The sequence below is a fragment of the Ictalurus punctatus genome, chromosome 10 (genome assembly GCF_001660625.3).
Source record: "Ictalurus punctatus breed USDA103 chromosome 10, Coco_2.0, whole genome shotgun sequence".
Lineage (NCBI taxonomy): Eukaryota > Metazoa > Chordata > Actinopteri > Siluriformes > Ictaluridae > Ictalurus > Ictalurus punctatus.
In genome coordinates, this window is record NC_030425.2 from 24,570,125 (window position 1) to 24,598,109 (window position 27,985).

At 37.0% G+C, this 27,985-nt stretch overlaps 1 protein-coding gene across 2 annotated transcripts; it reads left to right on the forward strand.

Annotated features, from left to right (window-relative positions):
• Positions 1 to 3,931: 3,931 nt before the first annotated feature.
• Positions 3,932 to 27,985, forward strand: tpcn2 (two pore segment channel 2). Of its 2 annotated transcripts, none has more exons than XM_017478537.3 (26): positions 3,932 to 4,231; positions 4,371 to 4,542; positions 12,212 to 12,267; positions 12,385 to 12,461; positions 13,102 to 13,279; positions 13,399 to 13,515; positions 13,741 to 13,847; positions 14,876 to 14,948; positions 15,187 to 15,286; positions 16,089 to 16,154; positions 16,263 to 16,327; positions 16,423 to 16,529; positions 17,519 to 17,600; positions 17,705 to 17,791; positions 17,923 to 18,042; positions 18,919 to 18,978; positions 20,027 to 20,155; positions 20,269 to 20,318; positions 20,425 to 20,524; positions 21,524 to 21,595; positions 21,686 to 21,756; positions 21,972 to 22,074; positions 22,173 to 22,255; positions 22,341 to 22,422; positions 22,917 to 23,008; positions 24,479 to 27,985. In XM_017478537.3, exons 2-26 carry the CDS (start codon positions 4,377 to 4,379, stop codon positions 24,579 to 24,581), a joined length of 2,346 nt encoding a protein of 781 aa, XP_017334026.1. In that variant the 5' UTR covers positions 3,932 to 4,231; positions 4,371 to 4,376; the 3' UTR covers positions 24,582 to 27,985. The 2 variants fall into 2 exon arrangements, with proteins under 2 accessions (XP_017334026.1, XP_017334028.1); XM_017478539.3 differs by having other exon boundaries at positions 3,935 to 4,055.

Below are 27,985 nucleotides of genomic sequence, written 5' to 3' on the forward strand. Positions count from 1 at the left end.
TCCAAGTCATTAAGGTTTCGAGGCTGACATTTGACAACTCGAACCTTCAGCTCCCTCCACAGATTTTCTATGGGATTACGGTCTGGAGACTGGCTAGGCCACTCCAGGACCTTAATGTGCTTCTTCTTGAGCCACTCCTTTGTTGCCTTGGCCGTGTGTTTTGGGTCACCGTCATGCTGGAATACCCATCCACGACCCATTTTCAATGCCCTGGCTGAGGGAAGGAGGTTCTCACCCAAGATTTGACGGTACATGGCCCCGTCCATCGTCCCTTTGATGCGGTGAAGTTGTCCTGTCCCCTTAGCAGAAAAACACCCCCAAAGCATAATGTTTCCACCTCCATGTTTGACGGTGGGGATGGTGTTCTTGGGGTCATAGGCAGCATTCCTCCTCCTCCAAACGCGGCGAGTTGAGTTGATGTCAAAGAGCTCCAATTTGGTCTCATCTGACCACAACACTTTCACCCAGTTGTCCTCTGAATCATTCAGATGTTCATCGGCAAACTTCAGACGGGCATGTATATGTGCTTTCTTGAGCAGGGGGACCTTGCGGGCGCTGCAGGATTTCAGTCCTTCACTGCGTAGTGTGTTACTAATTGTTTTCTTGGTGACTATGGTCCCAGCTGTCTTGAGATCATTGACAAGATCCTTCCGTGTAGTTCTGGGCTGATTCCTCACTGTTCTCATGATCGTTGAAACTCCACAAGGTGAGATCTTGCATGGAGCCCCAGACCAAGGGAGATTGACAGTTCTTTTGTGTTTCTTCCATTTGCGAATAATCGCACCAACTGTTGTCACCTTCTCACCAAGCTGCTTGGCAATGATCCAAGCCCATTCCAGACTTGTGTAGGTCTACAATCTTGTCCCTGACATCCTTGGAGAGCTCTTTGGTCTTGGCCATGGTGGAGAGTTTGGAATCTGACTGATTGCTTGCTTCTGTGGACAGGTGTCTTTTATACAGGTAACAAGCTGAGATTAGGAGCACTCCCTTTAAGAGTGTGCTCCTAATCTCAGCTCGTTACCTGTATAAAAGACACCTGGGAGCCAGAAATCTTTCTGATTGAGAGGGGGTCAAATACTTATTTCCCTCATAAAAATGCAAATCAATTTATAACATTTTTGACATGTGTTTTTCTGGATTTTCTTGTTGTTATTCTGTCTCTCACTGTTCAAATAAATCTACCATTAAAATTATAGACTGATCATTTCTTTGTCAGTGGGCAAACTATTTTGAACTACATTATTGTGTACCTCCAATGCATAATAATAATAATAAACAAAGCCTCATACACTAAACATGTTTTAGCTGAATAATGAAACTATTCCTTAAACTCCTGGTTTGTATTCCAGACAGCATGTGGCAGCCCACATGTAGGGGAAAAAGGCAGGTGACTGCCTAGGAAGCATTTCTTTCCAGATCTGAATTGTCTTTCCCAACATGACGAACTTTTGTTCCCCATACACATACAGAGACACTGACTCAGGAGTCTCATCGGTGTGGAAGCCTGTGCTTTGTCATGTATCACACATTAATTCAGTAAAGTGTTTGTCTTTTACTCTGTTAACTGTTTGAACATGCTCCAGGATATAGCAGATTCTGTGGTCACATGAAGCTTTAGTGGCAAAAAAAGGCTGCTAGCCTACTGTAGGTGCAGTGCAGATATTCAGTTTATTATGTACATGACCCAAATGTATAATTTTAGTTAACTGAATGATCTGACCCCAATGTATAAGGTTAATGTAACTGATTCCAAACAATAAATTTAGTTTAGTTCAAATGTGATTCCCCACTGAGCACTTGATTAGTAATACATACCCAACTTTATAACATTTATGATAATATAAATAGAGAAGATAAGCTTTTATAGGATAAGATAGATAAGCTTTTCACTAGAATGTAATGGACTCAGATTTTTATTTATCTCCAAGCATGTGCTGTATGTAAAATTGACTCTACTAGGTCAGTGGTGTATGTTATACATGCAAACAATAGCCTTTATAGTAGTTGCTTGTCAGAGGTTCAGTTAAATATGACTCAGTGCTTAGTAAAGAAATCACTTAAACAAGCTTATTATACAGTGTAAGAAAACATGCAATAGGTTAAATGTTAAAAGACCAGACATTCTCACAGAACCTAGGAGTTAATATTAACAACAATAATAATTAAAATTATATAGCACCTTTCTCACACCCATCTTAAATTACAGCTGACTACAGTACAATAACAGTACAGAGTTATAATCCTTTTTTTTTTTTAAACCAGTCAGGCTACTTTGAATCTTATTATTGATTAGGTAATCAAATTGGAAACAGGCCTGTACTGTTTTAAGAGAAGATGACATTAAAAACAATACAATGGCTGTCGACAGACGATTTCTCTTGGAGGAAATGTGTTCTAAGAGAACAAAAGGCTGAGATAAGGAGTTAAAGAGAACAAAGAGCCCATCCCAGGATGATCAAAGGGGTCTGGTCTCAGGGTGAGACCACAAATTACCCTAATAAATGTCCATTTGGTCTATTGAAGTCTCACAAAACTGAAAATAAAGTCATATTCTACAAATGCCATTTCCAGAACTTATTGAAACCAAAACATTGTCCACAATAAAATGTGCATTCACATGATACCAAGCATATACTGATATAAATAATAAAAAGAGATCAGCATTAATTCAGAAACTTAATTCTCACTGACCCACATTCCTGAATGAATTGTTCTTAACAGTGCAGCACCACATTTCTACCATATTTCAAAACCCACTATGTAGCCTACGTATGTGGTGCAACTGCGCTGCTTATCACCTTTATCTGAATCTGTTGTCATTGAAGATAGACAAATACATGAATACTAAAGTGTGTACCTGTTTAAGGTAATCAGTATTGACCTATATGCAGTGAAATTAGCTATCTAGCATTCACTAATAAAGCTAGCTAATCTGGTCTAACATTCTGAAAGTGCCTGTATTGATGGAACACTACTTTTCACACCTGCTGTTAACATTTTGCTTTGGATTCTCAAGTCCAATTGGTTGATTCATTTCTTATAACAGTAGGCTTTATATAGGTATGTTTTTAAATGTTATTTTTTATAGTAACTTATACGAGAACTTGTACGGCAGATACACAGATAGATAAACTAAAAAATATGTGAAATCTTTGATAGGGTGAAGTTTTATTATATATATTGTATATCTATTTAGTATTTTTGGAAAGAGTTTCCAGTGTCAGGGTTTTGTAAGTATCAGAGGTAAAGCTGTTCATTTAAGTTTGGGGAAGTATTCAGGATGGGGGGGTGTTGCAGTTTCTCGAAAACATGACAAGCTGCATTTTTTTCTTATTAACTTAAAGATTAAGGAAAAAGAGGGGCTGGTGTTAAGACTGTTTATAGCTGCTGTATCGTAAGTGATATCAGCTACGTTAAACACAACATTAAACGTAACCAAGAGGATAAATGATAAAGCATATTTTGTTCTTTAATAAAAATATTAAAAAAAGACACCTTTGTGATTAGTTTACCTATAACAGCACACAGATCTTATTTTATTTATTGGAATTTCTAGTAAATATCTAAACCTATGTTGATTAGTCTGAACTAGGTTAGTAGGTTAAGGCCTGCTGCACACACATCTATTCCTCTTCGTAGCTGAGTTTGCCCACAATGTTTGACTGGTATCAAATAAAACTGGCACGAAATTAAAATTAATATCATTAGGATTAATTTATCAAAAACTATGTTTTAAAACGAACTTTTAAAAATGATTTAATGTTGTCTCGTTTGGCCCAGCATATATTTGCTGCTACCTTACAAAATGTGTTATGGGATTAAAAACAACAACACGTTTTAAAATACATATTTACAATATTTACAATGCTGTACCACTTTTATACCACTTCGCGTTCAGTTCACGTTTTTTCTCGCGATGATTGCTTTCGATAACTCACGAGCCGGTATGCTGGTTGTATAAAAGCTCGCGCGGGTGATATTTCCTCACAGGATGTTGATGAACGACGAGGTTTATTGAAAACCTTCCAGGTTTCGCGAAAACTTAGACGTTATTAGTAAGTTTTTAACAAACGCAGAAAAACAGTGACACACTAGCCGAAAATATGGGCGGGGAAGCTTAAAAATATCCGCCTTCTTGTTGTCATGAGCGGAAAGCAGTCACTGGGTCAGCGAGTCAAAGTGGGAAACTTCTGAGGACTGTCCTGGGGAAATCTCGGACAGTTTATTCACGGTAGTTCACGGTTTATATAGATATACACATACAGTCATGAATATCTTCTGTTAAGGTTACTTAAGGAGAGGGTATTTATTTATTTATTTATTTATTTATTTATTTATTTCGAAATCCTAATTCGAAACTTTTCCAGCAGAACCGGATGGAAACGGAGCCGCTGATAGCAGACAGCAGAAAGCAGGACTCGGTAGATTACGGCTCGCGACATGACTCTCAGTCTGACTCTCAATCTGACTCCCAGTCTGAGTCCAAGGGGACGAGTCGACTCTCTTGTTCACATAGCAGGGATTCTGTCCATGTGGAAGAACGTAAGTGTACATTTAAACACACTACTCAAGGCTAATTTAGGCTTAGTTATGCTATAAACAAACACACACACAGTGTTTCTTTTCACGCTTGCACAATTTTCAAACATGTCATATCCTGTTCCTAAGGTTAACTTTCCCTTCCTGAGGTCACTTTTATCCAACTGACTAGAGGCTGAAGTTAAAGTTTTTATATATATATATATATATATATATATATATATATATATATATATATATATATATATATATATATATACACACACAAACATTTTATAGATATTCTCATTTTTTGACTGTGACTTGAAAAATGTGAAAAATGGTTAAAAAATGACTCATTCTGTGCTAGTCTTGTGGTCATCCAATCAAATGCTCTCGAGAACGTATATGTCCTGGCCCTGGAGGCGTGTCTTGCTAGATAGTAGCAGCTTGTTAGTCAGTTCCTCCAGGATTTCAATCGTGATCGCAGAAATGAAGACAAAATCAAGCAAACTCTGCAATATTCAGAATTTCAAAATTCGCACAGATTTTTCGCAGATTTGGGCCAAGATGTTGTCACAACGCACATTCAGCCGAAGCCCTCTTCGGTTCACGTGCGTCAAACATGGGTACAGCTAAAAGGCCTCATTTACCAACAAACATAACCGTGAAAGAGCAGTTGCAATTTCGCAAATTCAAGTAGTTTTCCGTTAAAAGAGAGAAAAAAACGCACAATATAACCTTCACACGTTGCATCGCACATTTTGAAAAGAGACTCAGCAAAAGCAAGCATTTTTAGTCACACCGATCACAAAAAACTATATGAAATTGTACAGACTGATTAGGGGCATACAACTGAGCAGTTGAGGGTTCGGGGTCTTGCTCAAGGAGCTCACAACCATCTAATCAGTAGTCCAATGTCTTAACCATTGAGCTATCACCACACTACTTTTTTACTTTCTTTTTTACTGACTTGAGGCTGTTTGATGTCAGAAGGTTGCCAACGTGACTGTGTTTTTATCCACAGTCAGGGCTTCTCTATCAGTAAATGGAAATACTATAATAATGACTGTCAGAACTGTGATTATAGGAAATTAATCACCCTCCTCCTGACCAATCAGAATTGAGAAATCAGCAGCACTGTGGTACAGTGGTAAAACATACTGGTACTGTACTGATGTCATATTTATTCATGTTAAGCATTAGCAATGCGTTCACTTCCCAGTAGTCTGCCATGTATACAGTATGGTTTGTTGAACTAAAGCCATGTAGAAATGTGTTCTTCATTGCTTTGTGTTTAGTTCCTGAACATCCTTTGGGACAACCACTAGTAAGAAGAAGTGTCTAGTAAGATGTTCTAGTGTGTTTTGTCAGCACTAACTCTTTCAGTATGTATGAAGTGGAGACAAATGGTGAGTTATGCAGTTCAGGGTATGTGTCGAAACCACAGTATGCTGTTGCCAGCAGTGTGTAAAGTATTGGCAGTCCTTATGCACATGCTTTTTGCATTGGTGACAGCTTTTGAATGAACCGTTACAGCCTGTGCATGTTGTGGCTGAGTGAGATGTGCACTTATATTCTCAGTGGTGTGAGTGTATGTGTCCTTTATATAGTAGAAAACAAGCTTGGGCAAGCATAGTTTTTTCTTTTTCTTTCCCCAGACATAATTTGCTTTAAGAAGGATTTAAGATGCACCATTTGTTCCCTGCCTGTATTCAACATTTCTCTTTTACTTGATATTAATCTTCATTTTTCACAATCTGGCTTCTCAGTTCTTCATCAGATTTTAGCAGCCAATTTCTGTAACTTGAATTAAAAAAATGTAAACCATTCTCTAGATATATTTGAGAACGTTTCTTGAAATTATGCCTTTAGTATTTGCATAAAAAAAAAAAATCACTTTGCATCTCAAAACCAGAAGAGATTTTATGCTTAAGTCTCTCAGGTGTCCGTAATCCGTTGAGGGACCATCTTCAAAGTGTGCCTTATTAAACCATAGCAGTAAGGATTTTTTTCTATATTGACATCGGAGTGAGTACGGCAACCAAGTCAATCCATGCATGAAAGACATTGCTTTATTGCATTTAATGAATGCAATAAATGAATTGAAGAATTGGAAAAAAAAATGAATTGAAGTTACATTTAACGGAGCGCACTTTTGACGACGGCCCCTTATTAGTTACAGGGCAGAGCCGATTGAAGTTCAGAACACAAAATGGAAAGGTGCAGTGTGTGTTGTGCATAATAAAAACAAATTAGCCGGTGAAATTGCTCCAGGCAATATGATTCTCGTATCAGTGGCTCTGAGACTTTTCTACAGCGTTCTGAGAATCCTCACAATGTCCCATGACGCAGAGGAAGCTTTTGGCTCTGACACGGAGAGATGCACTCACTCTGCAGGTAATTCATTCTCTTCAAGTCAAGATCTGATCCATTATGGATGGCTTGGTCAGTAGTTCATGAACTGTTAGGGGCAGAGAAGACTTGAAACAACGTAGGGGCTTTAGAACCCCTGTTGTAGCACATAAAATATAAGCTGTGATGCATGATGTTAGTATAGATAGAGATGGAGAAGATTTTATGTGTGTGTGTATGTATATGTATGCTCACAGTGGTATTTCTTGCGTTCTCTTATGGTGACGTTGAAAGTTTTTTTTGCATACGGAGTAAATCCAATATTTATATTAAAACTTCGCTGGTAGAAATACCAAACGGATGTTGCATTAGATTATGATGGAAGACGTATGAATGCATGTTGAATATAATTGTTTTCATATACAACGGCATTGTTTACTATTCTTGAATCTGACTGTTCAGATGGTGTTGATTTTATTTTCTATAACAGTAAGTCTGACTGCAAGGCAAATCACAGGTTTATATAAAAAATCTGCTTTCTTTAACAAAGTGTATCATTGATATGTTGAAGCTATTTGTAATTGGATGCTTATTTACTAAAATTTATGGAAGGAGTCAGGATCAGCACGTTTCACTTTCACTTTTTTTTACCATGGGGAAAGTCTTCAGGATGTAGGAAGTTGGGTTTCAAGGTTTTGAGGTAACAACCAGCAATTTTTTTGTGTGTGTATAAACAGATAAAAAGTATGACACACAAGAAATACACACGATTATATTATCAAATAAAAAAAATTGAATTGATAATAAGATAAAGAGCAAATTGAAACTTCTTCCTAGTTTTTAAGTATAAGAAAAAGCAGAAATGAACCCTGTTCTGTTTTTGTTTTTCAATGCTTAAGTTGGTTATTATTTGGGCCAAGTTTACAAAGAGGTCAGAATTCACTGGTTTTAGATGCCAGGGTTTCCGTCCTCAGAAAGAAGTTGGTGGAGCTTCTTGGCAATGTGCTGACATGTAACTTGAATTCTTGTTGGCTTTATCAGTGGAAACGGTGTCTGGCAACAAGTTAGTAATTTACCGCTTATTCCAAAAACTACCACAGTACAATGTAGCAAAATCAAAGGAAAAACCCACTATTATCCAACATAACGATCGTTGAGAGTTTTCTCAGGAATTCCAAGTGCAAAGATTAGGAAGGGCAAATGTTGCACACATGGTAAACATACATACAGCATTCGGAGACTTTGATAATCAGCGTCACGAAATAAAATGGATAAAACCCGGAAACGCCTCCAAAAGTTAACGAACCTTGACACCGATTGGCAGTGCTTGGGTAGCATACTACCAGATTTATTGTATTTAATCCTGGTAGTATGCCAGACATGTATTGAACACATTTTGATTGATCGTTATACAGCATACGTTGTGCAGCCTTGTATGCCTAAATGTTAGACACAAAATAGTTCCTCACTTTTAACCTGCCCCAGGACTAACATTACTAAAACTGAAACTAACGTATATAAAAACAAGGCAAGAAATATTTACAGTTACAGAGCGCTCTTCTAGGCACTCAAAGATCTCTTCAACCAACACTAGTCTGTAGCATTCACCTGGATGATGTGACGGCAGCCATAGTGCACCAGAGCGCCCACCACACACCAGCTATTAGTGGAGAGGAGAGTGATGTATCCAGTTCAGAGATGGGGATTATATGGGCCGTGATAGAATTTCGCCAGGACACCGGGGTTATACTGTACCCCTACTCTTTATGAGAAGTGTCCTGGGATTTTTAATGACCACAGAGAGTCAGGACCTCGGTTTAACGTTGTTGCTGTTTTTACAGTATACAGTCACTATGCTGGGGTATTAGACCCCACACAGATCACATGGTGAGCACCCCCTGCTGGCTTTGCTAATACCACTTCCAGCAGCAACCTTAGTTTTCCCCAGGAGGTTTTCATCCAGTTACAGGCCAGGCTCAACCCTGCTTAGCTTCAGTGGGAAACCAGGTGAGAACAGCAGGGAGTTGTTTAAAAAATTAAACTAAAACAAAACTTCACTCAAATTGATATTAAAACCCCGAAAACTATATAATATAAGTTTTATATATATAAATTCCAGATTGGTCATATCTGGAACTTGTATCTGGAAAGGTGGATGTCTTGCAGAAAAACAAATACTTCTATACAAGATGCAACATGTTTGACAACAAGATGCAACATGTTTGGCAACAAGATGCAACATGTTGCCAAATCTGTTGCGAAACACTCACTAAAAGATGTTTTGATTTGATCACCGTGTAGTTAAACAGCTGAACAGGCACATGATGTACTCGGATTTAGTTCGCGCCCGAGCAGAGCATTCAAGACAACACACGTGACTAAAAATATCAAAGTAATAACATTCTGCTTCTGAGTAGCTCCAGGGCAGGTCACAATTTCCCACACTTACACAGGAACTTTACACCTCTTTGAGCAACACTGGAGAAGGGATAGAGATATCAGTGGTCAAACCTAGGAGTGAGAAGGACACATGCGTAACTAGACACTTGACTATCACACGGTGGTGGTACAATTAGAACAAGAAATGCCAGTATCCTCTAAAGGGAGATTTACTGTAAATGATTATTATTTCTGCAGTACATGCACACACACGTGCCTTACTCATCATCAGATTTGCTCATGCAATGACTTCTTGAATACATCATGATCAGATAATGTAGTACAGTAAAATGATGTGAACAGTCTTATGAAAATTGAAAACTTGTACAATTTTTTTTTCTTTCTAAAATACTATGTGGCAAAAATTATGTGGACACATGGCCATCACATCCATACACAAAGTTGGAAGCACACAGTTGTATAGAATTGTCTTTGCATGCTGTAGCTCAATTCAATTCAATTAAATTTTATTTGTATAGCGCTTTTTACAATGGACATTGTCTCAAAGCAGCTTTACAGAAACATATAAACTCGGGATACAGATTTTAAATGTGTGAATTTATCCCAATTGAGCAAGCCGGTGGCGACGGTGGCAAGGAAAAACTCCCTAAGATGTTGAGAGGAAGAAACCTTGAGAGGAACCAGACTCAGAAGCGAACCCGTCCTCATCTGGGTAACAATGGATAGTGTAAAAGTAAAGGAACGTTCATTATGGTTTTATATGAAGTCTGTTTGTTGAACTAGTCCACTGTTCAAAGGAGACCCGAGTGCAAAACTGCATGTTGTAATTGCAGACCCGGAACCATAGAAACAACTGTATTCCCAGCAACCACAGTGAGTGTGTCCATCTGGAATTGGAGTAGACGAGAGCTCCATCCAGAGGCAGGACATCCGAATGGATCAGGCAGGTCCGGAGAGCAGAAAGGATCAGGATCTCTAGTATCGCCATAAAATCATGTGTGGCTCGGCAGAAGGAGAGAGGGAGAGATTGTTAAGTAAGACTGTGCTTTGCGTAACAGTCTACTCATGGTAGCCTTGAGTAAACAAATATGTTTTAAGCCTAGACTTAAACACTGAGACTGTTTCTGAGTCCCGAACACTAATTGGAAGGCTGTTCCATAACTGTGGGGCTTTATAAGAGAAAGCTCTTCTCCCTGCTTTAGCCTACGCTATTTGAGGTAACCGACAAATAGCCTGCACCTTTTGATCCAAGTAGGCATGGCAGATCATAGAAAACCAAAAATTTGCTTAGATACTGTGGTGCGAGACCATTTAGTGCTTGATAGGTCAATAATAGTATTTTATAGTTAATGCGTGATTTCACTGGGAGCCAGAGTCTGGATAAGATCGGGGTGATATGGTCGTATTTTCTGGTTCTAGTTAGGACTCTAGCAGCTCACCCATCAGTAAAACTACAAGGCCCAAACCTGTTCCAGCATGACTGTGTCCCTGTGGACATGAAGACATGGTTAGCCAAGGTTGGAGTAGAAGAAATTGAGTGTCCTGCACAGAGCCCTGACCTCAACCCCACTGAACGCATTTGGGACGAGCTGGAACTCCGACTGCACCCCAGACCCAACATCAGTGCCTGACCTCACTAATGCTCTTGTAGCTAAATGGTCAGAAGTCCCCACAGTCATGTGCCAAAATCTAAGAAAAGGCTTCCTAGAAGAGTGGAGGTTATTATAACAGCAAAGGGGGAATAAATCTGGAATGGGCTGTTCAACAAGCACATCATCAGGAGTCCTCATACTTTGGGCCAGATAGTGTCTATATTTTCACAGACAGTTAGGAGTACATGAGGCACATGGATGTCTTGGCACGAGTGTTAGTTTGAACTTTCATTAACAATAATATAATTTTTGTAACGAAAATAAAAATTAAACAAGGACTAGAAAGGTTACGTGTTCCATTTTGTTTGATATATTTGTGCATTTATGTTAATCTAATTACGGTGACTTGTTTCATTTTGGTAATAACTTTGGATGGCAAGTAATCTAAATTTAGTGCTATTAGCTGACAGTTAATCCGTGGCAAAAGATTTGTGCTATGCCTATGTTCTACAAAAACATTAACCACAGGAACAAGTAGCAGACTGGGCACTAAAATCTATTTTTGTTGAAATGTAGCCCTTTTTATTGTAAAATAATATATTTTGTTTTTTCTACTACTGGGTACTATTCTTTTACTAGCATTACAAAAAATCTATTGTGAAAATGGCTTCAAGGATTGTGATTATATATTTTTACTTAATACCACAGTACTGTTGAATTCTCAAATCTGATTGGGTATAAGGTGTTTATTAATATTTTTAACAACCGATTCTGAGGGTAGTTCTGGCTGTAAGACAAATCACAGGTTAATATTAATGCACCCGCTCAAGTGTGATCTAATAAAATTAGATTGTTAATTTGCACGGTAGGCTTAAGTAGCCTTAATCTAATCCCGTGTTTAACATTTATGGAAGGAGTCTCCAGTTTCAGTGCTTTGTGAAAGTTTTCTTTCAAGGTTTCTTGTTAACATGACAAGCTGTCTAACTCGAGAGCTGCTATAATGTAAAGCATAACAGGTACTAACTTGTGTCGTGGATGTTACACAACAATAAATGTTACTATAAACGGATAAAAAAATTATAATGTTTATCTAATAAGTGAAGTGAAATTGTTGGTAAATTGTTATGGTAAAAGGAATAAATCATTCAGGTTATTGGAAAATAATCAACTTCTCGGCACTTTTCTTTGGGCAGCATTACATGTGATGTGTTTGTGTCGTATGTGTATTTATTTACTTGTGATTATTTTCTTATAATAGCACATCACATTCCTTGGTGGAATGACTTCTATACTGGTCCATTTCTCTCTTATTCACTCATATACTGTTCTTGCCTTTTTTTAATAAGGTGATGAAGACCTGTACATCCAGCAAGCGGTTGTATTTATTGAAGATGCCATTCAAGTAATATAAATATTCCAAAATATGTTTATATTACAGTGTTTATTGCACTTTAGTGTCCTGTTTTCAGACTTTATTTATTGTATGCATTGTATATTTATTGTGCATTTTCCTGCACAGTATCGCTCCATCAATCACAAGGTCGACAGTGGATCTCTGAGCTTATACAGATGGTACTACTCCAGGATATGTCAGTGGTAAGCAAGCAAAAGCAGGGATTTATAGTGTATTTTTCTCAATTCTAACTTCTGAAATTATTTCGGATCAAGAGGTGTGTTACTGGCCACTGGTTTACTCTATATCAGTGGTGTAGTTTTCATTTCCTCAATTTTGGGAGTAGGGGACACCCTGCTTGTGAGACCCGACCCACTGTGTATATATATTAATGATAGCAGTGCAAAATAACTGAAGAAATACTTTTTTCTTCTCAACAACAAGGCTGAACAGAGGAAAAACCTGTGTGAACTAGCTAGCCAACTAAAGTAGTGACCTGTTTACTGTGGAATTAAGTCATTTTATACTTTTACTGGTTAATGCTGCTTACAGAAAGTCCAGCAAACTGCTGCAGCACTACAACATAAAACATTATACTTATTGATTAACAGCATGCATTTTTACCAAGCCTACGCCCTCTATTATTAATAACGACGGGTGACTTGCTTTGATCCGCAAATACAAATTTTTATTACTTTTTTTTTTTTTTTTTTTTTTTTTTTTTTTTTTAAATAGTTGTTTTCCAGAATTAAATGACCCATGAGTTTAGCTACATGTACGGTTACTAACATATGATCAGTATATTAACCCTTTTGTATGTATGTGTGTGTGTTTGTGATGAAGGGGTCTTGGTTTGACCATTGCTGTGATTCTGGCTCTGGCCTTTGTGGAGAAACCTTCATCGATCACTTACACGTCAGACCCTCGCTTCAGGCCTGAGCCCTGGGAACCACCATGTGGCCTCCCTGAGGCTGTAGAGATGGTCTGCCTCTGCATCTTCATCATGGACGCGGTAGTCAAGGTATTTTATTATACCTAAAATCATTACATATAAAATGGCAAAAAGTGCAAGAACATGGAATACATACACATACTGTACATGTCACTTTAGTTACGTTTACGTGAATTTTTACTCCACAGAGTTATCTGATTGGATGGGACGAGTTCCGTATGAATAAATGGCTGATTGGCTACGTGTTGGTTATAGCTGTATCAGTCATCGACTGCATTATCTCTTTTGCCCTGCTGTGTGGTACGGTGAGTTAATCAGATGGGAAATCAGATCATATCACAACATATTTCATATATTAAGTTTAAAATAGATTTCAAATCTTGCCTCCAGTGTAATATTTTATCCATATCATCACACAAGAGTCAGCATTTTATCCACATCATACAGGTAGACACACAGAGTCAGCAGACATTACCTTGAATTGTGTTGGTAGATGGTGGTAATGTTTGCTTTCTTATCTCCACATGCAGACCATACGAGTCAGGAGATTGATTCGGCCATTTTTCCTCCTGCAAAATTCCTCCTTAATGAAGAAAACGCTCAAATGTATCAAAAGAACAATTCCAGAAATAGCAAGGTAAGGACATTAAGAGGCTCTTTTTTATTTAAAAATATCCGCTTGTTAGGCTTGCGTCTGACGCAGTTGGGCTTGATAATTAGTTATCCATACATCACCATAACATGTACATTTGTGCACTGTATAGTGTATATACACTACTGGTCAAAATTTCAGACAAACTCATTCTTTATTTTTATTATTTTTCCACACATTTTAAAATAATAATAATAATAGTAAAGTCATCAAAAGTCTTGAATAACACAAGTGGGAACTATGGGAATTATGTTGTGATAAAAAATCCAAAATAAATCTAAATAATTTAGTATTTTAGCATCTTCAAAGTAGACTGCATTTTTGCCTAGAATTTCCAGAAATGTATTCTTGGCATTTTCTCAACCGAGGATTCTTGAGGAATTTCCCTGAGATGATTTTTAAACAGTTTTAAAGGAGTTCACACCAACGCTGGACTCTTACTGTCTGCTTTTCAGAATATTATCCGTTTAAAACAATATTTTTTTGTAAATAAAATGTTAGTTTTCAAATGAAAGAAATGAATATGTTGGCACAATTTATATTTTTGTCTACAGCATTTAATCATACACCTTCAGATCAAAAGATTTTTAAGATCAGGAGAAACATTTCAGTCAAGTGTCTCCAAACTTTTGACGGGTAGTGTACCCCGGACCTACGTCTAGGCACACTTGAAGCTGTTCTCTTGGCTCATGAAATCTAAGACACATTTTTTTTTTTTTTTTTTTGGGTGGTTTTTCCTTTTGTTAGTCATACCTGCATATTACCTGAGATCATTTTATAGAAAGTAAAATGATGCAGAATCTTTCTAGACATTAAATTGTTAAATAAAATGACTAAAAAAGATGGGATTAAAATTACAGAGAAGCTCCAGTATCAATAATAAATACATTACCCCAAGTTCCCCATGTAAAACGAATTCTGTACTTATAAGGCTTTAATTAAACTATTACCAAATGCTTTTGATACATGAAGACAGATGCAAAGGCAACCCTCCATCTTTCTGTCTTTCCCAGTGTGATCCTGCTTCTGGCCCTGCACCTGTGTTTATTCACCATGGTTGGTATGCTGATCTTCCCCAAATCTGAGGTATCCACATGTAATACAAACCTTATTTACTCCTTTTTCTGACACAGAGACTTGGACATCCTCAAGATGTCTAGTATGATCTAAAGATACAATTAAATTGCCTAAATGACAAATTATAATTACAGCTCCTATTATTTGTATCATATTTTCTTTCTAAGGCAAAATAATGGATGTTGGTATAACCGATGAAGAATATTACTCATAACTGTATGGACTCTCTTGTGTAATGTGTTAAAAGGACTCCTCGAAGAATGGGGAATGGGAAGGTTACTTCAAAAACCTGCCTAGGGCCTTGTCCTCTCTGCTTGTGCTGCTGACAACTGCTAATAACCCAGACGGTACAGGGTTTCTTACTGTGGGTCATGACTCACACTAATCTCACATGAATCATACTGTATATGTAGTGGCCTGGGGAAACCATTCAAATTTGGTTTCATTTAGTTTCAGAACATAACATTTCTACTTTTGCTACTACTACTACTACTAATAATAATATAAACCACTTTAGTTTTATACCACATGATTATTGAATTTTTTTTTTTTTTATTTGATTGGTCACAAGGTATTGATTAATTTTCTATAACAGCAGCTCTGACAGTAGTTTTTACAGTAGTTTTTTTTAAATCACAGGTTTATATTAATGTGCTTGTTGTAGTATGTTGTTATTGCTATAGTAACCATGTACAAAAGGGCTTGTACTGTATGGCAGATGCTCCACATACACAGCTTAAAAATGCTTATAAGTCCTTGGTAAAGTCTTCAGTGTCAGCACTTCCTCATTAACCTTTCCACCATAAGAACATCTTCAGAACTTTGTGCATTTGAAGTCTAGTGAGGGAATGAGTGTTTATATCTGTGTATTGTAATCAGTAACAGAAACTTACTTGTTGGATAGACGTTTCACAACATTAAATGTTAATATAAATCAATAAAAAGTGAGTTCTATCTTGAGAAAAAAAAAAAAAAAAAAGATAATTATTGGCACATTGCAGTGGTGTCAGAGGAATAAAACACTTTAGGATGTACTGATATTGAAAAATAATCAACTTTGAGGTGACATAAAATTGCACTAACACCAAAATTATGCACAGTAATGGTAAAGGCTCTTTCATAATTGTTTTTCTGACTTTCTGCCAACAGTGATGGTTCCTGCATACTCACTGAATCGGGGATATACTATATTTTTTATACTTTTCAGCGTATGTGGTAAGCTTCATAAAACCCGTGCAATGTCACTCATGTTAAAAACTTCAGATGTGTTTGATGAACACGTATTTGGAGGTTATTAAGTCGTCGTCCCCCCCTCCCCCACAGGAACCTATATCTTGATGAATTTGCTCACTGCTATTATCTACAACCAATTCCGAGGCTATTTGCTGGTGAGTGACTGTTTTGTGTTGATTTAGTCTTCAGTGTCTGTTAGTGTTCTTGCATTAATTATGAATTTCTCCCCTTTGACTTTGCCTCTTTGTAGATGTCAGTACAGGCCTCTATTTTAAGGAGGCGTCTGGGGACCAGAGCTGCATTTAAGGTGCTGTGCTGTCCGGGTCAAAGCCACGACGCTCATTCTGAAGAGCATGTGTAAGTTACAGCACCATCTCTACCACCCTGGTTACGCACATGATTAGTTTGAGCTACAGAGTTGTCGAGTCTGATTGGATGGAGGTGGTGGTTGATTAATTTTCTATAACAGCAGCTCTAGTAATAGTTCCAGCTGTAATTTGATGCACAGGTTTATATAGCTGACTCTCCATGTAATCTTAGACAAATAATAAATCGATTTTAAACTGTTATTTAACAAAGAAAAACATCTAATTGTTGGATGAGAAACCTTAAAAACCTTTTGATCTGAAGTTGTATGATTTTAATGTTTGAAATCGGTGTCGTAGACAAAAAATATAATCGTGCCGACATATTCATTACTTTCATTAGAAAACTAACATTTTATTTACAAAAAATTTTTTTTTAAACGGACGACTCGGAGCGAAATATTCCGCAAAGCAGCCGATAAGAGTCCAGCGTAGGTGGGAACTCCTTTAATACTGTTTAAAAATCGTCTCAGGGAAAATCCTCAAGAAATCGTTGAGAAAATGCCAAGAATACATTTCTGGAAATTCTAGGCAAAAAGGGCGTCTACTTTGATGTTGCTAAAATACTGAATTATTTATTTATTTATTTTGGATTTTTTTTTATTTATCACAACATAATTCTCATCATTCCACTTATGTAACTCCAGAGTTTTGATGACTTTATTATTATTTTGAAATGAGGAAAAAATAATAAAATAAAGAATGAGTGTCTAAACTTTTGACCGATAGTGTACGTTCAACAGCATTAAACGTAACTATAAACAGATTCCAAAAGTACGGCACGTTATACTTATATTTTTAGTAAAATAAATAAATAAAAAGTAATTGTTGGAATATCGCTGTTGTCTAAGAGGAATAAAATACATCGAGACACATCACACCGCATAATTGCTGATTATTTTCCTAAAACAGCACGTCCCCAAGTGTTTTATTCTTAACATAATTGACGTGTGCATGCGTCCTGTATTTGTGTGTGTTTAGACAGAGGGTTCGAGTGGACACAGTGCTGCAGGTCATGAGAAGAGTGCAGATGACATCATGCTACAAACAAGCTGTCATTAAGGTGAGTTCAAATATCAACCCAAGAAAACATTTCCAGGCCTTGCATATAAGAAAAGCGGTTCTAGGATAGGAAACGCTTTACTTCAGTAACTTCTCATTCCTCAGGTTGCTCAGGAATCCCCTGATGGTTTTATTGATGGTGAAGCATTTCAGAGGCTGTTTGATGAACTAGATAAGGAGCACGTCAAAGAGGTAACGTTCTACGTTGTTTGTATAAATGTATCTATGTACCACGGTGGAACGTACTGTATTTGCACGCATGTAGATCTTTATTTACTTATGAAAATATTTAGAAATGATGATATTCTCTCTTCATACACTAGCACCCACCGAAACCAGAGTACAGCTCCTCATTCCTACAATTTATCCAAAAGGCGTGTAGTCATTACTACCTCACTGTGGTGGGAAACGTCGTAGCCCTCGCCAACGTTATCTGCATCTGTGTGAGTAGCCGTTTTATTTTATTATTTTTTTTACAAATCCAATATTTATTTTTCCTTCACAGTTACAAGAAAGAGAAATGGATATGATTTTATGTTTTGAAAGACGTATGCCAAAAATAAACGATGCCATTATGTTCTAGTGGTCTGTGTTCCCATCTTGTGGTTATTATAAGAAACAACATGTTTGGAAAGCATACAAGGGTTCTTCCATGAAAGTGTGCTTGAAGGTTTTACATTGAACACTGTCCTAAGGTTTTCCCTTCAGAAAAGGTATCACATACAATGCTTAGAACTGTTAATCATCTAAAAAAAAACAACCCAACTGTGTATAACTTTATACTATTAACTTAAGCGGCTATAAAATCTTTTTAATGTTTAGCAGCTACAGTATAGTGATGCACAAGAACATAAATGAGGTCTGACAGTAAAAATCACACATCATACAAAGCTGATCTGATGAAAATCTTGAACCATAGAAAACCAACAATTTTCTAAATCCATGTGTCCATTGTTGTGTAAGATAACATTATAATACAAAAAAATGCATTACAGTTTTGTCAATTTATAGAATATATAAATGTAAACTACCCAGAAATGATCCATTATAATATAAAATTCCTTGTCCAGTCTTCCTGAGGGACTATTTTTAGTGTAGAAGATGCTAGCTGGTGAAATTAATATATTTATATTTATATACATATTTATAAACGAATATCGGCTCATATAGTCATGAAATGATAACATTTGTAGTATTTTTATTGCAAAAGAGAGGAAGGTCGATTTTTGTGTGCTATTTTAATTTTATAATCTTTTTATATTTATTTTATAATAGTTCCTGACCATTGTTAAGAAAACTATAACCTTGTGTGTTTTCAGACCATCTTGGTGCTGGATTCAGAGAAGACTGTACTTGAAAGGAATGATTACTACATGGAGGTAACTTTTATTCGGGACGATGGCTTACGGCACCCTAAGGGTGCTTCCACATATGGACTTTTGGGCTGATATTTGGGGGGGGGGCTCAAATGACATGCACACTCCAACCACAACAAGGTCCTGTCTAGTATCAGCTAATTAACTACACCACTGGTCAATGTTTCTCATGATCTTAAAAAGCTTTTGATCTGAAGGTGTATGATTAAATGCTCGAAATCATTGGTGTTGTAGACAAAAATATAATCATGCCGACATATTAATTTCTTTCATTAGAAAACTAACATTTTATTTATGAAATGTTTATTTTTTTTAAATTTTTTTTAAATGGATGACTTGGAGTGAAATATTCCGAAAAGCAGCCGATAAGTGTCCAGCATAGGTGGGAACTCCTTTTAATACTGTTTAAAAAGCATCTCAGGGAAATTCCTCAAGAAATCGGTCGAGAAAATGCCAAGAATACATTTCTGGAAATTCTAGGCAAAAATAGCATCCACTTTGAATATGCTAAAATACTAAATTATTTTGATTTATTTTGGATTTTTTATCCCAACATAATTCCCATAGTTCCATTTGTGTTACTCCAGAGCTTTGATGACTTTATTATTATTCTAAAATGTGGGAGGAATAAAAATAAAGAATGTGTGTGTAAACTTTTGAGCGGTAGTGTCCATGAGTATGTGGTCTATGAAAAAACATTTTGCTTTAACTGAGGTGATGAGGAGGCTGTTGTCTTTGCTGTAGACTTTTTTTTCTGTGACAGGAAAAGCCATGTGTCATGCACCCTAACACAGTTTCATTTGGTTGACTGACAGGAAATGCTCATTAGTATTTGCAGTGCTTGTTTTGTGTAAAAATGCATGACGGGTATAAGGTAGCATGTGCCAAAATGCCGCCTTGGAAAGACTGATTGAAAACATTATATTCCGTATATCTTGTATTTTTCAGAATAATACAAGAATACAATCTCAACTGGTACTACATTTTGACCTTTAGCCTTTTGGTACTTCATGTTGCAAAATAATGTATTTTTTTTATTTTGTTTGTACAGGTCATTAATTGGGCTTTTATCATCTACTACCTAATAGAGATGATACTGAAGCTGATTGCCTTTGGTTGGAGGGGTTACCTCTCTTACAGAAATAACATCTTTGATGGGTTTTTCACCATCTTTCTGCTGGTAAATACATTTGCATATATATTTTATCTCTTATAACTTGATGAACATTTACCTGTTACACCTGCATAATTCATTTCTAAATGAAACCTATATATTGTTTCTTTATTAAATAGGTCCTCCAGGTTACTATTTTTGTCATGTTCAAGATTACCGATCCAAAATCGTAAGTGTGAATTTGCTGACACATTGTATTATGATGCTACCATAACGAAAATAATCACCTTTTTTCCCTTATTATTGTGTTCATCGTGCCTGTGTGGTGTTCCCAGGATGCCGACTCAGCCCAGGGACATATCTTTGTGGGAAATGGTGCGACTGGTCAACATGCTGATTGTCTTCCGTTTCCTCAGGATCATTCCAGAAATCAAGGTCAGCAGCACGGTCCTAATGAACGACTTGTATTATGATCGTGCCAACTTCTACAATCCACCTTATGCACATGCAACAGTCACATCGCAAGCCTGGATTGAGCATTGTTGTTCTAAAATATTTACTGTTGATTTTTTACTATTTACAGATGATTAAAGCGCCATATGTTGTAAATAACATCCATTTGTTTCCATTAATGTTGTGGGACATCACAAAACAAGTTAGTTCCTGTTATCGTTCCATCACCAGCGCCTCTCTCTCTCTCTCTCTCTCTCTCTCTCTCTCTCTCTCTCTCTCTCGAAGTTAATGAGATAAACAATACATCTTGTCATTTTAACTAAAAAACACAAAAGGAAACTGTCCTGAAGACCTTCCTGGGGTGGAAAACTTGCTGTTGTTTACAAACTGCTGACACTGGAGACTCCTTCCATAAATGCTACTTAAGTTTCCCCTGACAGAAACATCAGCATTAACGATTATGCGTTTTTCTTTGACAAAATGACGCTTTTTAATACGCATATTATTAGCCTTTGATTACGTAGAGCATCCAACATACAAGTCCCTGTGATTGAGATGTTACTATAGAAACGATGATCTATTAGAGCTTTCAGTATTGACGGAGCAGCTGTTACAGAAAATTAATTTCTTAAGCTGGGAAGTTTTGTGTATCTGGATAACACCTAAAATCTATTTTTTGTTGTTTTTCCAAATATTGCGATATTGATTGCAAAGCCAAATAATGTTGCAGGTTGACTTTTTCTCCTGGTACGTGCCTGTAAGATGGAGTTCTGGCACCATCCTGTGGTTAGGACTGTATATTGCAATTACATAGTACATTAGCTCAAATTTGCAGCTCTTTCAGTGGAATTTTGTTCTCCATGTTGAAAATGTATTTTTATTTTATTATTTATTTTTTTACAGTTATGATAATGTTGCAGGTTCTTGAATCCATGGTATTTATATAATATATTATTATTATTATTTTTTCCATGTGTGTAGTTGATGGCTCTGGTGGCTAGCACTCTTGTGGACCTTGTGAAAAACTTGCGGGCATTTGCTGGCATTCTGGTGGTGAGTGTAAACAGTGCTTTCAGGCTTTTAAAGCATGAACATTGATGAGTTTAGGATGCAGTCTTCATGTTCTCTGCTGTCTGAATTTAGGTGGTGTACTATGTGTATGCTGTCATTGGTATCTGGCTTTTCCAAGGAGCTATTACTCCTCCATTCTCAAGGTACTGTATATACATCAATAACAAATATCATAACGTTTAAATTGTCATATAGTTTTGTGTTTCTTTACTGAAGAACATACCATAAACAGCCACTATTAGTTCAGAATTCACGTAGTTAGAGCTTGGTACATATACACTAACTGTCAAAAGTTTGTGGACACTCGACTGAAATGTTTCTCATGTTTTATACTTTATTTGTGTATGTTTCCTTGTAGTGTGGCCAACTCAAGTAGTGAGAATAGCACATCCAACTTCACTATGGAGTGTGGCTCCTACGAACAGCTGGAGTATTGGCCAAACAACTTTGACGACTTTGCTGTAAGTGTTTCCCCTCAGCAATATTTAGTGCATGGTTTAGGCATTAACAGCTTGTTTTTTGTTCGTAATACTCAAATGTTCACTTATGGATCTTTCAGTCATCTCTAGTTCTGCTGTATGACGTGATGGTGGTGAATAACTGGCAGGTCTTTATGGACGCTTACACAAGATACACCACCGAGTAAGGCAACAGCTATATCTTTGGTTTCAGCTACGTTATACTCTCGATATTTCTGCATGATTACCATAATTCTGCTTGTCTTTAGGTGGTCAAAGGTGTACTTTGTATCCTGGTGGTTCACCTCATCTGTCATGTGGGTCAATCTGTTTGTGGCACTCATTTTGGAGGTACGACAGTTTTGGCCGTTACTAATTTTATTTGATCTCATACTGATGGACAGTGTTTTAGGGTTTGCTTTTTTCCCCCCAAAGTACCCAAACCAGCTTTAAAGTCTGCTATGGCCCCATCACACCTGTTTTGGTGTGCTGTCTGTAACAGAAACAGCATGCAAATGTCTGTGGAGCAGTTATGGTGTCTATGGAGGATATTTTTTTTTGTTGCTGTTGTTAAATGTACAGTTTCTTTCTGTTTAGTTGTCATTATTATAAATATGTAAATTATGTCATTTTCCGGGTGTGTATTCAAGGGTGTGGTCAGTGATTTTCATTTTAAGATAAAACAGTTGTAATATTTGGGGAAGTCGTCTTCTTATTTGGCTGTTCAAAGAGAAACACTCTCTGTGGCTGCCCCAGGCTATAAACGGGAGAAAAGCAATCAAGAAATTGTTAGGATTTTCATTTCAGTTTCAAGTACATAACGACATCCGTGTTTAACGTTCCAGAACTTTACTTACAAATGGGACAAAAGTCATGCACTGAGTGTATCGGATGTGGAGAGGACAAGCTATGAGACCACGGTGCAGGTGATGTTCAGGTAAGCTCCTTGTGCTTTCATCTTTGGTCCACTTTCTTGGACACGGAATGGTTTAGACAGTTACGTTTTCTTTTGTTGAGACGCTGCGATACATTTCTTTTCCCCCAGGCTATTTGCATTGCAGTTAATACTCACAAAAGGCTTTGCTTGAGGCTGCTGGCATGCATGGTGCTGCTTTGGTTCTTGAATCATTTGCCTGATTGTTAATTCTATAGACAGAACGCTCAAACAATTTGATGTGCAGCATGAATTTAAATCTAGATTTAATAGCACATTGTTGGGACCCAGTAGTCTGAAAAATGATCCTCAACAAGAAAGTAATATCAGAGACACTCTGAAAATTACACAATACAGATACAAATACAGAATTTTAAGATTAATGACCGTTCTTATAATGAAGGATAAGACTGCGGATGTAACTTTTGTTTGTATGAAGTGGATATTATTCCTAAGTAGGGATGCAATGACAAAATTAGTCAAATTTGGCAATAAAAATAGTAACTGTGTTGGTCTATGTCATATCACTTCACTTCATACCACAAGTAGTGAATCTGTTTGCATCAGTTAACTAGCTAAACTAAAAATTAAACATTACGTTGTTTAATTTTCTTAAATGACAAAATTGATCATTTTATACATGTTGTGTGTCAAGTGAACAAATTTGTCATCCTGCTTCCGGTTCACATCGAAGATGCTGGGATCCGATTCTAAAAAGAATCGGTTCCCTGATTCCAGGCATGAAAACTAAGAGTCGACTCTAAAGTTGATTTCGGACAGCGAGCAAGTAAAATGAACTGAGCATCCGGACGTTTTAATGAGACAGCTGGTGAATATTGGCTGTTAATTTGAGATTGACTAGTCAGGACTGAACAAATCAGGGTTTGATATGCAGGTAAGACCCTCTCCCATCAACTGAGAACTTGATCCATTGATTGTGTTGGTCACGCTGCGATCTTATGTTAGCGTGTCTGGTTTTTTGGGGGGGGGCAGAAAAAAATTATCAACATAACCACTTCATAATTTTTATGCCACGACAGATTGTTTGACAAATTTGCGTAATATTATAACTGTAGGTAGTGACCTGTTATTGAATTTTGCCTAGTTAAGAGTTCTGTCGTAGTATTAGTTGATTTTAAATGATATTTTTTTGGTATTTAGAATAAAAGGTAAAATTGATCAATTTCTTGCGCATTATGCTTGAGCAGTTTCAAGTCAGTTCGCATTTTTAATATGCAGTGATTCAAAGCTTCAGGCTTTCTAATTAAAGTATGTTGCACATTCCTTACTGACATGCTGTTCATCCCTGCACTGGCTTGCCTTCTCGATATTCTTGTTTTACTATTGCTTGTCTGGCAGGAAAAAACAACCCCAAAGCCCTATCCAACACGTGATTGCACTCTATAACATGCTCTGCTTTAAAACATCCTGTAATATGCATTTATATTCTCCCACCTCCCGCTTCCTCCTCAGAGAGCACATCCAAGAACCAAGTCTGGAGGACATAGAAAACCAACTCCAGTGTCTTCCACATCTCCATCTCCCTCGCTGGTCCCTGCAATCACACAGCCCTTAACCACAGTGCCACACACCTGCTGGACACCACATGTTTACATTTACATTAATCCTGACTGGAGTGTGGAGACTGCCATGGTCTTGAAGTGGGGTTAGTGCACAAGACAACGCCATGTGCTGCTCAGTGTTCTGCCGAACACATGTTAGTGACATGCCACTGTTTTAACATGCCAGTCCTTTTTATTATTATTATTATTATTATTATTATTTTAAATGTATTTATTTTTAAATTAGTTTATTCCTAGAGCGTTTCTATCTCTGTTATGAAAGGGAAATTTTTTAGACTTTTAGTTTTGAAACAAATGCTTTAACTGGATATTGAATTTCAAGACTTTGCGGAGAGATCCTAAGCGTCGTGGACAAGATATTTCCATCCAGCCTGGTAGGAAACCAATGAAATTCCTTGCATAAGTATTTAAGCCCATTGAACTTTTCCACATTTTGTAGTGTTACCTGGAACTGAAATTGGATCGAGTCCACACAAAAAAAAAAAACCCACAAATTTTGTGATACATTCCATTCATCTAGTCATGTGACTTCTGGTGGCCTATAAGTCATGACTTATAATCCCGATTAAAACAATTTCAGTTCCAGGTCGTAACAATACAAAATGTAGAAGCATGCAATGGGGTTGAAAACTTTTATACAAGACACTGTCTGAAGTGTCATTTGTGAATGGCACCACTCTCTATGCTCCACTACTTCTCACTCACTCAAGCAACCTACTAGATCTACACCGTTGAGCTCAAATGCAGGCAGCAGATGTCGTTGACATGGAAATAGTGCTCTGAAATGAACCTGAAGCTGGGCCAGAAGAACTTCCATGCAACCAGACTGTGTTTTAGTGCTGAGATGGGAACGTGAAACTCTCGACAGTGGTGCTATTAAAACGCAGTTTATATTGAGGTGCTTTTTATCCTTGAGCATTTGGTGCATTCATTCTCAACAAAGCGATTGTGGAATTTCAGCCTTGAACGATGGATGTCATTTGGTCTAAACTCAAACATCTCTTCAAAGGAAGCAAACAGACTTAATCACTGGAGCAGTAGATGGCATATATACCTGTTAATGCTTCCTCCAATTAGATGATGGTAATATCAATAAATGGTGCTGTTCTTGTAATAAATGTGTGGCAGCCTGAGAAAACCCCCACATAGTGAAATTCTGGCATTTTGGGGTTTCATTCTGACTGCAGCCATTTTCCTACAGCACGTAGCTATCCAACAACTTGATTGGAGCGTGACATTCGCTGTGTGAGGAAATCACACTTGGCTAGCAAGGTTTTTGAAATCTTTATCTAGACTGATGCCCTGTCCACACACGTACAGATATCTTTGAAAAGATTTTGGAAGGTGGAGATAGTTAAAAACGGCACAAACCTGCCCATGCTACTCATGAATGTGCCACTGCTCTGTTTATCGGGTTGATCACATTGTTACGCTGTGGTCTGTAATTTCTTCTTTGATAGCGTGTTTGTAATTGAATTCCGCTTTGTTTTATTATTACACCCTCGTGCAGAGGCGCCAGATTTTGTTGCATGCTGTACTGCTCCTGAATCAACTGCTCCATCTGTACAAATGGAGATTTTGATTTTGAGAATGCAAATGAAGACCTGAGTGTATTCAAGTGCATCCTTATGCAGGTGCACCTCATCGTTAGTCCACTCAAATGACTCTGTGGCTTTGTCATTTTTTTTTTGTTTTGTTTTGTTTTTGGAACCGTTAGTGTTTTTCCACACTTAACTTTCTATATCGCTCAATACGCAGATTTTAAAGTTATTCTTGAGGTGTTTGACATAACTGTTTACGACATGGCGTCACTGTGCTGTCGTGCTCAAGTGAACGATTTTACGGTTTTGTATGAATGAAGATATTTTTGAAAACGCTGTTCCTGTGTTTTTTTTTGTTTGTTTGTTTGTTTGTTTTTAAACAGAAGGCTAAAAACTATGTTTTCAATAATATCTGTAAATGTGTGGATGGGGACAGACTGTGTTTACCATCGCGTTTGTTAAACTGGCTCCTTACCCAACATGACCTTTGTAGGAAGAAAGCCTAGACAAGATTAAAAGCATTTCCACATCATTTCAGTAAAATATATTGATGGTTTCTCAAAGTATGTATGGTCAATTATGGACAAGCTTGATTTTGTTGTTGTTTGTGTTATTTGGCAGTTTGCCAGAACATAGAGCCATCAGCATCATCTGATTGTTTCCCCAGACCACCACACAAGTAGAATTGTTGGTTGCAGGTCAAATTAGTTCATTTGTTATTGTTCATTTGGCTACATACAATCATCAGAGCACAATAGTATATATCCAGCATTCTTCAGCCTAATTTTTACCTGCCACATTTGTAGTGTATGAGTGATAACCAGAATTTAAAAAGCAGACGAATACTCTTTACTCAAAAGTGTTTTATAATGGAAATTTAAGGGTGGTTGTCGGGGCAGTTGATTAAACATTTATGCATTTTGTAGGTTGCTTTCATTTGTAAATTCATTGTGTCATGTCACAGGGATAGCATGAAAGTATGAGGAACTGGAATTAGTTTGTACTTTATAAGAGAAGTTTTGTTAAGTCTTTCTTGTTCATGTCCTGTGTCTCATGTTAATACGTTTAATGTTGGTGGTGTAGTTTTGAATTCATGTTCTATAGCTAATCATGTGCACATTTCAATTGTGTTTAAAGTGAACACTTTCAGTTCTTTTCTCGTTTTGTGTTGAATTTTATATCTGAAATCACACGCGCACTACAAATGTGGGAGATAAATTTAGACTGAAATCAGAATTATTGATTGAATTTCTTTTCAGAGAGATATTCTGTAGATGAGAAACAGCCGTCGATATCTATCTGAAATTGTCAATAATAAATACTTGGTTTAGTAGACCGGATCATTTTAAACAAAATAAAAATAAAGACTATTAAAAAGAAATCAAAAGGGAAACTCCCTGCTGCAGAGGAGCTTTTTTTTGTTACTCAGTATGTAAATAAGACTTTATTACAACTTTTACAGTTAGTGTTGGATAAGAATATTTAAGCCATTATCATAATTTAAATAAATGTGTATAATATAATCTGCATCTCTGATACCCTCGGATGAGCGTTTCAGTGTTCTGAGATACAATGTCAATCATGTTGGGGGTTTTTGTTTGTTTGTTTTTATAGCATCTTTCTCTTTTGTTCATTCTTGAGCACTGTTGAATTCTTGATTCTGATTGGTCAGAAGGTGATGATTTAATTTTCTATAACAGCAGCCTGGGTTGTAGTGTTGCTGTAATTCAAATCACAGGTTTATATCAACGCACTTGTTCTATAGAGATATTGTTTCTCTAGTAACATATTCTACATTGTAAATTGTCATGGGTGCTAAGTGCAGTGGTATAAGCAGAATAAAACATTTCAGGACA

Bases quoted from the DNA above. Each gene is read 5' to 3' on its own strand.
- tpcn2 (XM_017478537.3), top strand. From the start codon at position 4,377: ATGGAAACGGAGCCGCTGATAGCAGACAGCAGAAAGCAGGACTCGGTA. The intron at 17,792-17,922 runs GTAACGTTCTAC...TTCATACACTAG, and splicing joins ATAAGGAGCACGTCAAAGAG to CACCCACCGAAACCAGAGTA. The intron at 22,423-22,916 runs GTACGACAGTTT...TTAACGTTCCAG, and splicing joins TTGTGGCACTCATTTTGGAG to AACTTTACTTACAAATGGGA.